Here is a 17,286-nt window from a genome sequence, read left to right on the forward strand (position 1 = left end):
TTATTTCTCAGCATGGTGCACGAAATCACCTAGTTAACCATTAAATGAAATTTATCGGTAACATGAGAAAATACTAACACGAAAGCATTTCAATAGCTCAAGGTGGATTTCACATTTCAATAGCTGAAGGTCAACAATCGTTATGAAAAAACATGAGATGTAGTAGAAGTTTAGTTTCTGATGAATGAAGAACATAAAAAACATGAAAGAGATAGAGAGAAAGATAGAATGAGAGAGATAGAGATTTTAAAGTGTAAGAGAGAGAATGAGAGAATAATTTCTTTTTTATTTCTTTTTTGTAGTCTACAACTGAATATATATGGAGGACTACACATAAAAATAAACTAAACAAATAAGACTAATGTGACAATTCTCCAACAGTTCTTTTAATTCAAATTCAAATAGTCTCTAAATGGCGCCGTGGATGGGTTGGCTTCTCAACGGTCACCATGGATGCGTGCTTGTGAATGGGTTGGCTCCTCAACGGTCGCCGTGGATGCGTTACCGGGTTGGCTCTCCTTCTCAATACTCCCCCTCAAGCTTGACCATACGGTATGGTCAAGCTTGGGAAGCCATGAACACATCCTTCACTAAAACTTTAGTGTGAAAAATCTAATGGGACAAAAACACACGAAGGAAAAAGAGTAGAAGCTTCATGGTCAAGATAATCATGATTTAGACAAGTCTATAAGTCCTAACCTTGGATGGATGAATTCATAGACTTTAGTGCTTGCTTCTTTGGTGAAGATATCTGCTAGTTGATCTTTACTTCTTGTGTAGCAAGGTAGGATGATCTTCTGCTCCACAACCTGCTTTACTTTGTGACAATTCACTTTTGTGTGTTTTGTTATCTCATGGAAAACTGAGTTTGATGCTATGTGTATAGCCGTCTGGTTATCATAGTGCATTGTGATTGTTATTGTAATCTCTACGCCCAAGTCTCTCAGCAAGTTTCTGATCCAAATGAGTTCACTAATAAGTTTCCTCATTGCTCTATACTCTGCTTCAACACTTGAACATGATACCACATTTTGCTTCTTGCTCTTCCAAGTAACTAGACTGTCCCTAATGAAGGTGCAATAGTCTGTAGTAGACCTTATGTCTACTATATCATCAGCCCAATCTGCATCACAATATCCCACGATCTCTGTGCTCTTGTTTCATCTCATCCATACACCTTGACCAGGAGCTTCTCTTAGGTATCTCAAGATTCTTTCCACTATATTCCAATGGTGAATTTTGGGAGATTGCATATGCTGGTTGACTTAGTTTACGGCAAAGTAGATGTCTGGTCTTGTAATGGTTAGATAAATCAGCTTCCCAATCATTCTTCTATAGAGCTTGAAGTCTCCAAAGGACTTATCCTTAAACTCCCCATCACGCGAGACTTTGTACCCTTCTTCAAGTGGTGTTTTGGCTACTCTTCTTCCAAGTTCTCCTACCTCATTTAACAGATCAAGTGTGTACTTTCTTTGAGATAAGAAAATCTCTCTTTAGAGAGGCATATTTCTATCCCTAGAAAGTACTTTAGCTCACCCAAATTTATAATATCAAACGTAGACTTAAGAAAAGCTTTGGTTGAGGTGATACCTTCCTTGTCACTTCCTGTGATGATGATATCATCTACATAGATCAGAATCACCACAATTCCTTGTTTTCTTGTGAGGGTGGAGAGAGTATGATCAGCTTCTGATTTCACAAATCCTCTTCCATTGAGAGTTCTGCTTAATTTGTGATACCATGCTTTTGGCGATTGTTTTAATCCATAGATTGCATTCTTCAATCTAAGGACATTCTCTGGTTTAACAAAGTCTTCCATACCAGGAGGTGACCTCATGTAAACCTCATCCTCCAATTCTCCTTGGAGAAAACCATTCTTAACATTCATCTGCAATAAATCCCATTCCAAGTTAACTGCCAAGGAAAGTAGAATCCTTATAGTGTGGGGTTTAGCTACTGGTGCAAAGGCATCTAGATAATCTTCTCCATAGACTTGAGTATATCTTCTTGCAACCAGCCTTGTCTTCTTCTTTTCTGGTTTCCCATTAGCTAAGTACTTAATGGTGAAGAGAAGCCGACTTGTTACTGCTTTCTTTCCTTTGGGAAGCTCAGTTTCATACCAAGTATCATTTTTGATCATGACATTGATTTCATCTCCAACTGAATCTCTCCACTCATCCAGTTCTATTACCTCTTCATAAATTTTTGGAATGTACTCTTGATCTAGATTGTTGATTAAGACTACATGCTCTTGAGGGTAACTCGCCAAAGAACATGTTGTTTGGATACGATGAGCCAGTGCATTGATGTTGAAGTATACTTTTGTGTCGACCCACTTGGATGGTTTCTTCACTTTAGTGCTTCTTCTCAAAGATTGAATATGTTGCTCTTCTACCACTGCATCTTCCTGCCCTTGTTCTCCATTACACTGATCTTCACTAGACTGATCAGATTCAGCTCCATTTTGATCTTGTGTTGCGGCTGGATCATCTTATTATTGTTGTTCTTGTTGTTGTGATTTAGGTTCATTTCCCCCTTCAGGATTATGATTGACTATTTCTACACTTGGTGCAACTTCATCAACAACTGGAGGTGTTGGAGAAGTTCTTGGTACTCCACTGGTCTGAGGCTGACTAATGCCTAAGCTTTTCAGAATAATTCTCAAGTTGTTTGTCCTACGGAGGTCCTTGTGAGAGATCTTGAAGGCTTTCCCAACTTTTCTCATCATAGTACCCTTTTGATTCCACAAACTTCACATCCCTTGAGACATGAACCCTTCTTGACTCTGAATCATAGCACTTATATCCCTTATGAGTTGGAGAGTAACCAATGAACATAGCCTTTGAGCTTTTAGCATCAAGCTTGCTCCTCTGCTCCCATGGTATCAAAACAAAATAGAGGCACTCAAATACACGCAAGTGGTCCAAAGATGGCTTGGTCTTGTTATGACCTCAAATGGAGACATGTCGTTGGGACTTTAGTTGGAGTCATATTGATAAGGTAAGTAGCAGACATCACAACATCACTCTAAAATCTTTTTGGAACATTGGTGTGGAACATCTTCGATCTTGCTACTTCCATCAAGTGTCTGTTCTTCCTCTCGGCAACTTCATTCTGTTGAGGAGTGTAAGGACAGCTTGTCTGTTGAGTAATCCCATGTTGAGCAAGATATTGCTTGAATGTCTGACTTGTATACTCTTCAACATTATCTGACCTTAGAATTTTCAGGTTGACATTGAAATAGTTGCAGATATGGGTATAGAAATTCTTGAAAGCATCCAACACCCTGTCTTTAGACTGAATCATTGTCACCCAAGTGTATTTGGACTTCTCATCAATGAAGGTGACAAATTTGTGGTTCTCTCTGGACATACACAGAGCAGTCCATACATCAGAGTGAACTAGGTCAAAATATCTTTCATAGATGGTGCTCGACTGTGGGAAGACTGTTCTACAATGCTTCCCCAATATGCAAGCTTCACAATCATCATTCATGAAGACCACACCTGAAAGCATCAGGTTTAGGGATTTGGTATGAGGATGTACCATCCTAGCATGCCATAATGTGCTATCAACCCCGCTGGAGGTACTGGCCAAACAACGAGAAGTAGATGGTCTAGACACCCTTGTCTTCTGAATATAATAGAGTTTGTTGTGAATGTGCCTTTTTCCAATCACATGGCCTGTCTTTAAGTCTTGAAATTCAACCTCGTCTGGTCTGAAGACAACCTGACAACTAAGATCTACCGTAGCCTTCCTCATTGATAGCATATCTGATGTAAACTAAGGCATATACAAGGCAGTTGATTCCCTATCAAACAACCTAAGGTTCCATATTCTTTATATATTAACCTTATCACCATTTGCTATAAGAACATTACCTGAGCCAGGCTGGACATCACTAATCAAGTTCCTATAACTAATCATGTGATGGCTTGCTCCTGAATCTATAATGATATGTGTAGAGTCAAGAGAGTGTGTACCAGCCTTCTTGGATGAGATAAAGGCTTCGATAAAGGCATGTAGGTCACTCATGGTCGCTGGACCATCAGTGTTGGCTGCACTATCAGTACTTCTCCACTTTCCTCCTTCATTTGAACCACCAATGACAGAAGAATACATGGTTTTTCCTTGAATCGATGGATGCTCAAACTCCTTGATTACATTCCTGGCAAGATTCAAATAACTTCTTCTTCGCATATTGCGCTTCTTATTTTGTTCCTTAGTCTTCTTGTACTCTGGAACCAACACCATGTTTGAGTTCTCCCTCATGGAGAGATATGGACCAGTGGATAATAGACTGTTCCTACTGGTTTTGAGATAGATTGGACTTTGATGAAGCTTTTACCGGATATGGCTGAAGCTTTCTTGAGTTCCAGAGAATAAGGTATACCCCTCTATCTTGAGTGCTGGCGAGGTTCTTCTCTATTGGAAGATCTTTGCACCAGTGGATAAAATGATATATCCAACATATTTTGAAGATAATCTGAGAAAGAAACAGATTTGCGGAAGCTTTTGTGAGGTTCAGAAATTTAAAGCTCTGATACCATGAAAGAATATGAGATGTAGTAGAAGTTTAGTTTCTGGAGAATGAAGAACATAAGAACAAAAAAGAGATAGAGAAAGATAGAATGAAAGAGATAGAGATTTCAAAGTGTAAAAGAGAGAAGGAGAGAATAATTTATTTGTTTTATTTCTTGTAGTCTACCATTGAATATATATGGAAGACTACACATAAAAATAAACTAAAAATAAGACTGATGTGATAAGTTCTAAACATCTCTTTTAATTCAAATTCAAATAGTTTCTAAATGGCACCGTGGATGCGTTGTCGTGGATGGGTTGGCTTCTCAACGGTCGCCGTAGATGCGTTACCGTGGATTGGTTGGCTCTTCTTCTCAATATGTTAGTTTCCTTTTCTCTCTTTTCTCTCTATTACTTTTACTTGGTTTTTGTCTTAAATGTTTTTCTACGTTGATAGTTACAGATTTAGTATTAAATTTAGTACATGCTTGGTGGAAGATTCTGACTCAAGCATTAGGTGGTTTTGGTTCAGTCCGATCAAATGTAGAGGCTCTTTGCGATTCCCTATTTTGTGAGAACGGAGTTGGATCTCGCTTCTTCGGGTCATCGCCAGAAATCGGATATGAGCTTGTTGTTTCGGGTCTAGGAGGTGTTGGGGTGTGGTTCTTCATAGAGGAGGGAGTTTTTCCGCAGAGGCGTCATATGGTTGCATGAACCTCTGGAATCTCTAGTAAGCTCTCTGTTTGAAAGCGGTAGAGGGGCGTGAAAATCGATCCCAGTAGCGGTTGATAATAGTGACAGTCTTCTGGCCGAATCTGCATGGGTTTCATTTCTTAGGTTCTTTCTTCTATTCTCCGGCTCGGCCTATACACCGCATAGTCCATTTCCGGTGAAGTGTTCAACAACTTAAGCAATGTCAATTTAGTTGGAAAACGGAGTTCGGTCCTTAATCAAACCCACTTGGGATTTCGATTTGGGGTTTTTATTTGTTTTTATGTAAAAGAAAATATTAATTAATTTTTTTTGTCAAAAAAAATTGGCGAAAATGTGTATCACTTGTACAATTCATTAATATATTCTTTTTCTTTGAGAAACGCAAATTCATCAATGTTCCATCCATTTTATTTTTGTTTTTGTTTGATCGTCACTATGAGTTAGGACTTTAAGACCCATCGGGCCGGTTCATTAACTATCAATTTCTAAAATCTATAAAAATGATTTAACATGTGATGGTTCTGATAAAATCAATTTCTAAAATCTATAGTCAACCGATACTTGTATAATAATTTACGAGCAACTACTATTCTGAAAAATTCATAGAAATTAAAAAGCCCGAGGGATATCCTAAGTACTAAAATAAAATATTACTTTCCAAAATTAAAATATTACTTTCCAAAAAATATATAATTGCTCTAAAGTTGGTGTGATATATTTCTGAAAATATAAACATGGGGATACTTTAATAATATTCCCCAAAAAGACAAAATTTGGGCACATTACTATTTGATAATTTTGCAAGCGAAAATAAAAATATTTTTTCTCAAAGATATTGGATATTAATCATTAAATGAATTTTCTTCATAGATATGTGGATATTTATCAATAAATGAATTTTCACCAAGGATTGCTTTCAGACAACGAAGTCTACACCGTCTTCCAGTCGATCAAATATAGTAAACGAATACGCTTTCACACTTTGGATTCTCTAATCTTTTTTATTCTTTTTTTCTTTCTGTTCTTCTGAGTCTTTATTTTATCCTCTCACTTTCGCTGTCAAACCTTAAAAGTACTCGCTCATCTCCATAATTTAAGAATCGTGTTTTGAATCTACATGAAAGCTTTAGTCGGAATATAAACAAGAAGCTCGTTGACTCTGTAATACCCTCATGTGCTAAAGTTCCAAATAAGTGTAACGTAGCTTTTGCTCCCCCCTTATAAAAAGAAAAGAAAACAACATCTTGTGTTCGATCCAGTTCTTGAATCTTGAAACAGGGCTTAGGATCTTTTGAGCTCTCTGTAACTACTTGAAAATGGCGGATAGAAACGAGAACCAAGCTCCTGAGAAGCTTCAGGTTAAATTCTACAAAACCCAGAAGTCAGATCCATTAAATTTTCATTGTTTTTTCTCTGAATTTAGAACTAAGATTCTTGTTTATGTATTAAAAACAGGGGAAGTTTCAAGCAACGGTTGTTTGTTGTATTCTTGGAGTCGGAGCTCTTGTTTCTTGGAACAGTATTCTCACTATTGCAGATTACTACTACCTAGTTTTTCCGGTTCGGTTTCTGTTTCGGTTCGGAATTGGATATCTAATGTTCTGTTTTGGTTTTCCAAGAAAATCGTTGAAAACGTTTATGTTGTGTGTAGGATTATCATCCTTCAAGGGTACTACCACTTGTATACCAACCCTTTGCGCTTGGGACAATCGTGATTCTTGCATACCACGAATCGAAAATCGATACTCGAAAACGCAACCTGTTTGGTTACATTCTATTCACAATATCCACGTTCTTGCTGATAGTTGTAAGTTTTATTTTAAGTATTGATCTTTCTGATGAAACTGTATTTTGATTATGGATTCAAGACTAATTAAAGGAAAAAACTCAAAAACAGTTGGATTTGGCTACAAAAGGACGTGGTGGAGTAGGACCTTATATCGGTTTATGCTTAATAGTCGCTTCTTTCGGCCTTTCTGATGCTACCGTTCAAGGAGGAATGATCGGTGATTTATCATTGATGTGCCCTGAATTCATACAGGTTTATCTATTTTTAACAGATTTCAAGATCATGATTTAGTTTAACCGAATTTCACTAGAGATTCAACTTCTTGTTTGTTTGTAGTCATTCATGGCGGGTTTGGCTGTAGCTGGTGCTCTAACTTCAGGGCTTAGGCTAATAACTAAAGCAGCTTTTGATAACTCAAACGACGGTCAACGCAAAGGAGCAAGTGAGTTTAAACATTTTTTAAAGATCTTTATAGCTTCCCAAATCCCAAGTATTCAAGAACTTCATTTCTTGCTTTTTTTTTTCTTCTTCTTGCAGTGATATTCTTAGGGATCTCAACATTCATAGAGTTTCTCTGCGTGATGCTTTACGCATATGTGTTCCCTAAACTCCCCATCGTTAAGTATTACCGAAGAAAAGCCGCTTTGGAAGGATCCAAAACTGTTTCTGCTGATCTTGCTGCTGCTGGTATCCAAAACCAATCCGACTTGGTAACTTCAGATTCTTCAAGAATATTCCCTTCCTTTTCAAGATTCTTTATTATTAATTATTGTTTAATCTTCTTGAGTATTCTACGCAGACTGATGATGATTCCAAGAACCAACGGCTGAGTAATAAAGAACTACTTCTTGAAAACATAGACTATGCAGTGAATCTAGCCCTCATCTACGTTTTGACACTATCCATTTTCCCCGGGTTCTTATACGAGAACACGGGACAACACGGGTTAGGCGCTTGGTACGCGCTTGTCCTAGTAGCCATGTACAACTGTTGGGATCTAGTAGGGAGGTACACACCGCTGGTGAAATGGCTCAAGATTGAGAATAGAAAATTACTCACGGTTGCGGTTTTGTCACGTTATTTACTCGTTCCTGCGTTCTACTTCACCGCGAAATATGGGGATCAAGGATGGATGATTATGCTTATTTCTGTTTTGGGACTAACTAATGGACATCTCACAGTTTGCATTCTCACCGCAGCTCCTAAAGGTTACAAGGTAATCTATTTGAATCTTTTCCTAGATAGAGTTTAATTTAATTGTTTTATTTATTTTTCTTATTAAATGGAAACACGACATTGTTAGTATGTGTGATTAAAATGTTAACAATACATATATGCTTTTTGTAAAGGGTCCGGAGCAGAATGCGTTAGGGAACTTGCTGGTGATTTTTCTATTAGGAGGAATATTTGCAGGAGTTGCTTTGGATTGGTTATGGCTTATAGGTAAGAAAGATGCCTTCTGATTAGTCATCGTCTCTTAATTAATTGGAGATTAATCTGGTTTTTCTTCTTTTTCATAAAAATTCCATTATTATTTGCTTGTAATCTGTAAGTGTTATTATCCTTGGAACCAGAGGATATTTCGTTATCTTGCTATGTAGTAGTTCTTTTTTTTTTTTTTCCATCTGAATTTATTAATTAAAGGGTTAAAACCCAAAAGGGCAGAGCCCAAACCTTACAAGGAACAACTACAAAAGCCCAAATACATTATACAAAAGCAGGACTACCATTATGGGCCAACAGGCCCAAATTCCGAAAACCCTAGCTAGCGCTGCTCGATCCGCGCGAAGCGCGCGCCTCCCTATCTTCTTCCTTCAGCTCCGGATTCCGCGATACGACGCCTAACCGCTACGCCGTCATCGGTATTGAGCCGAAACCATTCAAACCCACATTTCCACCGCAACTCGTATACAACCAACGCACACCGAGAATCATAACTAACCGGATCTACGAATTTAATAGAGAATAGACCCGCCTACAATCGATCATCATCTCCGACATACATGCATGCGGAACCAGATTCAGAAACGAGAGGCAGATGAACAAGAGAGGCTCGGATTCGTAGATCGCGGTGAGGTAACTCGAGAAATTAGCCGGCGCTAGCGATGCTAAGAGAGCCACCGCCTCCCGGAACCAAAGCCGGCGATCTCGGTGCTGAAGAAGCCATCGATTCCCGGAAACAGAAACCGGCGAAGAAGATGCTGAGAAAGCCATCACTTCCCGGAACAAAATCGGACAGCCACCGTAGATAGGTGCGCCGCCTAGACTAAACCCAACAGATCCACAAACTAAAAACCTAAACCCCCGTTTAAAAGAAACTTGAAAAACATGACCGGACCGACGGTGGCTAAAGGAGCCTCGCCGTCGGCCGGGAACCCTCTCTCTCTCTTCTCTCTCTTCTGGCGAGTAATGAGTATGTAGTAGTTCTTTTTACTGAAAACATTTTCTCGGAACTTTTTTTTTTAATTATGGTAAGGCTTAAGGTACAGTTCTAAAAGTATAAGGACGTTTTCTCACAACTGCCATAAAATAGCATCTGAAACAAACAAACAAAAATGATAAATAAATCATAGCACATGCTAAACTGCATATATATTCTAGATGAAACCATAGATTATAATTATTAAAAATGCAATTTATCTTGACCCAGTTAGTAGCAAATATTTAATATATATTTTTAATATGTGTAAAAACATACTCCGCAAAGAGAAACATTATTAGCGGTAAGGAAACGACAACCATTAATACCTTTCAGATAGCAATAGTGGAAGCCGAGAGCTGGAGAAATAAGGAAGCGAAAGATGAAGAAGAGGAAGAGATGGACCTAGCCAGTTTGATGTGGCCCCATTGAACTCTTTCCAAATTCCAATCTTCTTGAGTTGGTTATTGGGCTTGTGTTATTATGAGAGATGTTATAGGATATGACTTTGGACAAAAAAAAGCTGCTGCTTAAGTTTGTCAGTACTATATTTGGAGATGGACTCATCGGAGCAATGACTTGTCTCCAAGATAAGGGTTTCCGGACAAACCATTTTGAAAGGTTATGTTGAATGGCTTTGTTTCAAAACAGAGTTAGTGATGCCCATAGATATAAAAAAATATTTTAAATATTCTATCATTTTGTTTTATTAATTACTAGGTTAAGATCCGCGACCTTTCGCGGAATGAATATTATATATAAATTATTTTTAAGTATTATATATTTTTTACATATTATGAAATAATGAATAATTAAAAATTTAGTAACTATTACGTATATAATTAAATTGGTACAAATACTTAAATAAATTTTATTTATCCAGACAAACACTTTTTTCTATTTTATATATTATAAAGTTAAGTTTAAATGATATTAACATAGATATATAGTACATTTTTAATATTGACATCTGTTAAAAAATATTTTATACTCATATTATTTTTGATCGTTTGTATTTCTTTTTAACAAAAATTTTAAATCAATGATAGCAATAATAAATTTATGGCATGTTTAATAGTTTTAGTAATTTATAATTTTAAAAACATTCAGTGGAAAGTTTAAAATCTAAATATTAAGTTGTCAATAATTGTTCAAAATGTTTATCAGAAAATTTCAAATCAAATTCTAAATTAAAATACTTATGTATTTTATATGGTATATAATTTATTTTAAAAAAAATATTAATATGCATATATATAATATTTATTAAATGAGACTTCCTACTTATGTAATTTCGTAATCATTTGTATCTTGTTATAACATAAATTTTAAACCATGGATCAAAAAAATTTCAGTGTGAGATTTTTAACAACTTTATTCAATTATATTCATTTTTAAAAATTCAAAATATAACATATACGAAAATTAATTAAAAATGATAGAGAATAGACTGATTTTTATCAAATCTTAATTATTCAAAATCATTAATTATCATATATACTTTAGCCACATTAGGTAATTTTGTGATTTTTATTTAAGGAAATAATGAAGAACATTTATGATTAATTTATGGTTAGTTTAATAAAAAGCTTATTATATATTTATATGGACCAACATATTTTTCTAAGGATTCTAAGAATGATTGTGGTGATGACATGTGGCTACAAAAATATGTTTTAATGCTTCTCTTTTAATATATATTAGGTTAAGACCCGCGCCTTGCACGGAATGAACATTATATATAAATTATTTTTAAGTATTATATATTTTTTACATATTATGAAATAACAAATATATATTGAATAATTAAAAGTTTAGTAACTATTACGTATATAATTAAATTAGTACAAATACTTAAATAAATTATATTAATCCAGACAAACATTCTTTTCTATTTTATATGGTATAAAATTAAGTTTAAATGATATTAACATAGGTATATAGTACATTTTTAATATTGACATTTGTTAAAAAATATTTTAGACTCATATTATTTTTGATCATTTGTATTTATTTTTAACAAATTTTGTAAATCAATGATAACAATAAAACATTTTTGGGATGTTTAATAGTTTTAGTAATTTATAATTTTAAAAACATTCAATGCAAAGTTTAAAATCTAAATATTAAGTTGTTAATAATTGTTCAAAATGTTTATCAAAAAAATTCAAAGCAAATTCAAAATTAAAATACTTATGTATTTTATATGGTATATAATTTATTTTTTTTAAAAAAATATTAATATACATATATTATATTTATTAAATAAGATTTTCTACTTATGTAATTTCGTAATCATTTATATCTTATTATAACATAAATTTTAAACCATGGATCAAAAAAAATTCAACGTGAGATTTTTAACAACTTAAGTCATTTATATTCGTTTTTAAAAATTCAAAATATAACATATAGGAAAAAATCTACTAGAACCAAGATATGACCACTCAAGTCACCTCTAAAAGACAACGGGACAAAACAGGAACTTCAAGAAGAACCTCTGCTAGTTCACTGATCTTCTCTGACACAAACCTGAGGAAACATAATATCTCCACTGCTTGTAGTAATGCTAACAGACATGGTTTCCCCCATGTTTCGCCAATCCAAACATCCCAAAGAAGAAGAGAATCACATGCAACTTCTAGGCAATCTAGACCACCCATCCCCATGGGATCATCCTTGGATTTTCCCACCCTCCCTCCTCCTCTTTCTTAGTGGTATTGAGCTGAAACTGTTGTGGATTGGGGAACCCACAAACAGTCCAGAGGCTCATAAACATGAATAAGGCAAGTTTCTCTGATATCTTGTTCCTATCTAAAACAAAAAATCTAAATGAGTTCTTCTTGAAAGAATTGGAACCGCTAAATATGGAATGTCATTTCCTAGTCTCACCTTCCGCCTCTCGAGGAGGGGGACTGACACTACTCTGGAGAAGTGATGTTGATTTGCGGATACTAACATCAAATCAAAACTTCATAGATACTATGTCTCCTTCAAAGGAACGTCTTTCTTCAGCACTTTCGTGTACGGCGCTCCGAAAATCCAAAATCGCCAGGGAATTTGGAATTTGCTCTCTAATATCTCCCTAAACAGAAACAGTGCATGGTATCTTACTGGAGGTTTTAATGAAATTACAGATAATTTTGAAAAAAAATCTAGAGGAAGAGAAAGACGTGAGAGTTCCTTCGGTGCCTTTCGAACTTTCCTATCCTCATGTGATCTGTTTGATATCAAGCATACTGGTAATTTCTTGTCGTGGAGAGGTCGAAAGAACACTCATCTCGTGCACTGTAGGCTAGACAGAGCAATGGTCAATAGCCTATGGTCAGACTTATTCCCGAATGGCAAGTCTCACTATTTCCAATTTGAAAGCTTTGACCACATGCCCTTACCTCCACCTTTGACGCAAAAAAGAAGAAACCTTCACGCTTATTTAGATATGACAGAAGGCTGCGAAAGAATCCTGATATCAAGCAACTGGTGGACGTGACCTTGGCTTCAGGATCCCATCTCACCGTAGCAGAAAGAAACAGCAGATGCAGACATGCGATAGCGGCTTGGAGCAAACGTACGTATGTGAACAGTCAGAAAAAGATTAATGAACTGAAAGTGACTCTGGATTTGGCAATGGCAGCACAGCTAAGCGACGACTCCTCAATCTCACTACTTAATCGAGATCTGATCCAAGCCTATAAGGCTGAAGAAGGGTTCTGGAAGCAACGCATCAGATTGCTTTGACTCTCCCTAGGTGAGAAAAACACTAGCTTCTTCCATACTACAACAAAAGGCCGTAAAGCCAGGAACAAAATCACAATCATTGAAGATAGCTCAGGAACCCAGGCTTTGAAGAAGATAAAAAAGTGAAAAGTCATCGCTGAGTATTTCAATAATATTTTCACCTCCTCTAAACCCTCTGCATTGGACATTGTCAATAGAGCAATAAACCCGTGCATCTCTCCGGAGACCAATGCTAAGCTCACAACCCTCCCTCTGCAAAGGAAATTCAGAATGCAATGTTTGCAATTCACCTTGATAAGGCCCCAGACCAGACGACTTCTCAGCAAGCTTCTTCCAATCCAATTAGGACATAGTGGGGCCTGCAATCACAAAAGAGATTCAAGGTTTCTTTAAATCAGGGACACTGCCTTATTCGATTAACTCGACACACATCAGGCTAATTCCAAAGATCCAAAACCCTAAACAAGTCTATGATTACCGATCTATTGCCCTATGTAATGTCTACTACAGTCAACTACAATACCATATCGAAGAATATATCTACAAGACTCAAACCGATATTACAAGACATCGTTTTAGAAAATCAGTCAGCGTTCATACTTGATCGTGCCATCCAGGATAATGTGCTCACAATGCACAAAATGCTACACTATCTGAAATCTTCAAGAGCTACAAAACACAGCTCAATAGCAATTAAAACGGACATTAGTAAGGCTTATGACAGGCTTGAATGGTCGTTTATAAGAGTTGTTCTGGGAAGATTGGGGGTTCACTGATACCTTTGTAAGCTGGATGGTAGAGTGTGTCTCCACAGTGTCATACTCTTTTCTACTCAACAACAAGGTGGTTGGAGATGTGCACCCTCAGAGAGGCATTCGTCAAGGCGACCCCTTATCACCCTACATCTTCATCATTTGTGCAGAAGTCTTCTCGAGTCTCTGCAAATCAGCACATGAGAATGGTACATTACCAGGTATCAGAATCTCGAGATATGGACCAAAAGTAAACCACTTACTTTCTTCTGATGACACCATGATATTCACGAAGACTAATCCACTCTTCTGCACAACCCTAATCGACATTCTCCAAAGCTATGAAAGAGCTTCCTGGCAAATGATCAATCATCCATCTCCTTCTCTGGTAAAACGCCAGTGGATATCAGAGTGAGAGTAAAAGAACAACTGGGTATTGACAAGGAGGGTGGAATGGGAAAATACCTTTGCCTCCCTAAGCATTTTGACAGGAGAAAGAATGATCTGTTTGCGTCCATTGTTGACCGCATGAAACAGAAAGCCGCCAACTGGTCCACACAGTTCCTCTCAACTGCGGGAAAAGCTACAATGATTAAGTCAATTCTATCACCGACACCAAACTTTGCCATATCGAACTTTCTATTACCAGTCAGTCTGTGTAAGCAGATTCAATCAGTACTTACCAGATTTTGGTGGAATTCTAAGGACAGAGAGAAAAAATCTGCTGGAAGTCTTGGGATTCTCTCACTCACCCCAAGAGCCTTGGAGGATTTTTCGTGATGTTCAAGCCTTTAACCAGGCTCTGCTAGCTAAGATTGCATGGAGATTCTTCACTAAACTAACTAGTCTCTTGGCCAGAATCCTCTTGAGCAAGTACTGCCATAAATCTCCTTTCACAAAAGTCTCCCCAGGATCAGCAACATCACACGGGAGGGGCATTCTTGTGGGGAGAGACTTGCTCCTGAAACATCTCGTCAAAGAAATAGGCAACAGAGAGAATACTAATATTTGGTCAGATTCCTGGATTCACCCTGAATCAAACCTCAAACCTACTGGCCCCATAGCTCTGCAAGATAAAGACCTTATGGTTGCGGAAATCCTTAAAAGAGAAACAAAATAATGGAATATGGATCAAATCAAAAGCGTGTTACCTGGACTAGCAGATCACATTGTAAGCATCAAACCGAGCGTGCTAGGGACTGAGGACTAGTATGTCTGGCCACTGCAGAAGACGGGAGAATACACTGTCAAGTCGGGGTACTTCTCCATCCATAGCTTTGATACCCAACTGACACTACTCCAGGATGAAGCTAATACTTGGAACTGGAACAAACACATATGGAAACCACCTATGCTTCCAAAACTCAATTTCTTCTTCTGGAAAGTAGCCATGAACTCCCTTCCCACCAGAACCAATCTACAAACCTGAGGCCTGCTAATCAACACGGAGTGTCCAAGATGCGGAGAAGTAGAAACTATTGACCACATTCTATTTTGCTGCGCCTTTGCAAAGGAGGTTTGGACCTTTGATCTCTGGTACTCCTCTCTCGATCCTAAGAGATGTCGACTTTCAGAGATTGTCTTCAAGCTTCTTATAAATGGGTAAATATATCTCCCCTCGGAGTCACCACCAATCTGTTCTCTTGGATTTGTTGGAATCTTTGGACCGCACGAAACCTTTTAGCGTTTGAGAATCGAACACTCTCCCCACAAGAGATTGTTCTGAAATCACTCCAGGCTTCAAAGGAGTGGGAAGCGGCCTAGCCTGCCAACCACTCGATCCCAGCTCAGCCGATCACTCAGACGCATGCAACTCAGACCCCCTCTCCGACGATCTACTGTAACATAGATGCGTCATGGAAATCAAACACAAAACAGCGGGAAAAGGATGGATTTTCACGGACAATGAAGGTCAAGAACTCACCAGAGGATCGAGCGCTCAATCCCACGTCTCCTATGCGTTAATGATAGAGGCGCTTGTGGTAAGGGAAGCTCTGATCGATGCCTCCTCTCTCAATCTCACCCAAATCTGTCTCAGAAAAGACTCTCAAATGCTCGTCAGAGCAATCACCACGGGAAGAACACCTTTGGACCTCTTTGGAGTACTCTCGACGTCGAATCCCTGGCCTCTCCTCCGACATCGCCTTTTCTGCTTTGTCGTTTCGTTTTCATTCCTCGCTCAAGTAATGGGCTTGCAAATTCAATAGCTAAAGCCTGCCTTTATTTGTATTTAGGCCCAAGGCCATAAAATCTTTTTCCTATTTATAATCAATCGGTTGCTCAAAAAAAGGTGATAGGTTAATATATTATTTGTTTGTTTTTTCAATAATATGTTGTTGTGTATATAATAGTACTTGTTTGTGGTGAAGTGAGCTTCTGATGTAAAGCATATTAAATTTCAATAACTTTGCATTTAGGCATTTGTTGATTCTAAGATTAACAGTTTCAGCATAAAAAATGTATTTTTTTTTCAAAATTTTGAACATATTCTTTTAAAATGTTTTTTCCTCTCTCCAGATTTTGACCTTGAGCCGTCATCATGTCACCATCTATGTTTTGGTTTACCTTTCTGGTATACGGTGCTTCTTACCATTAACGGAAAAAGACTCACATCCGTACTCTTGTTTACCATTACCAGAAAAATACTCACCTACTTGCTCTTGTTCTTACTATAAAACAATATTTTTATAATTTTTCATTAAGTGGTGACTTTAGCCTTCCTTTGATTATTTTTTCTCTAACCCGCTTTCTTGGTTTTGTGTTGGTGGTAATCACGTTCCTTTGTATTTGTGGGATTGTTTTGTCTCATACTTTATCTTTTTACTATTTTATGACATCTGCTTGTTCTGGCCAAACCACTTTATGGTAAAATGATGTTAGTTAGTCTTCGTTATTGATCTCTTTTCATATCCATACCTTTATTGAGTTAATGTTATTATGGCATTTTGCATTTTTCTGTGATTGTGGAGGTTTTAGGTTTAGCTTATGTTTTGTGCTCTATTTTCTTTTTCTTAGTTTAGTTATTTTATGATTTTTAATAATAAAATAAATATATAATTTGTAAATAAAATATAGAAAATAGTAAAAAAAAAAGCTTGATTTTTTTTGTTATTTTTAGTTGTGAATATATTAAAATATTAAAATATATTTATCTTATTTTACTTATTTCTTTATTTATCTTGATATTAGTGATCAATAAAATAGATTCTCAAACTTTATATGATGATGGTTAGTGCAAAACAGATTAGATAACTAAAATTTTCAGACCAATCTTACCTATCAAATTAGATCATGTTTAATTCAGTGGTTGAAATTAAAAGATAAAAATAGATATTTACAAAAATAAAAGT

General features: G+C 36.7%; 1 protein-coding gene across 2 annotated transcripts; it reads left to right on the forward strand.

The window, feature by feature from the left end:
- Positions 1–6,184: 6,184 nt before the first annotated feature.
- On the forward strand, positions 6,185–8,615 carry LOC106366857 (equilibrative nucleotide transporter 3). Of its 2 annotated transcripts, none has more exons than XM_013806528.3 (9): positions 6,185–6,427; positions 6,517–6,596; positions 6,694–6,798; positions 6,890–7,045; positions 7,136–7,279; positions 7,364–7,469; positions 7,565–7,737; positions 7,827–8,243; positions 8,377–8,615. In XM_013806528.3, the coding sequence occupies exons 2-9, from the start codon at positions 6,555–6,557 to the stop codon at positions 8,488–8,490; spliced, it is 1,257 nt and encodes a 418-aa protein (XP_013661982.2). In that variant the 5' UTR covers positions 6,185–6,427; positions 6,517–6,554; the 3' UTR covers positions 8,491–8,615. The 2 variants fall into 2 exon arrangements, with proteins under 2 accessions (XP_013661982.2, XP_022548503.2); XM_022692782.2 differs by having other exon boundaries at positions 6,203–6,433.
- Positions 8,616–17,286: the final 8,671 nt, after the last annotated feature.

This window comes from Brassica napus, chromosome A9 (assembly GCF_020379485.1).
Source record: "Brassica napus cultivar Da-Ae chromosome A9, Da-Ae, whole genome shotgun sequence".
NCBI lineage: Eukaryota > Viridiplantae > Streptophyta > Magnoliopsida > Brassicales > Brassicaceae > Brassica > Brassica napus.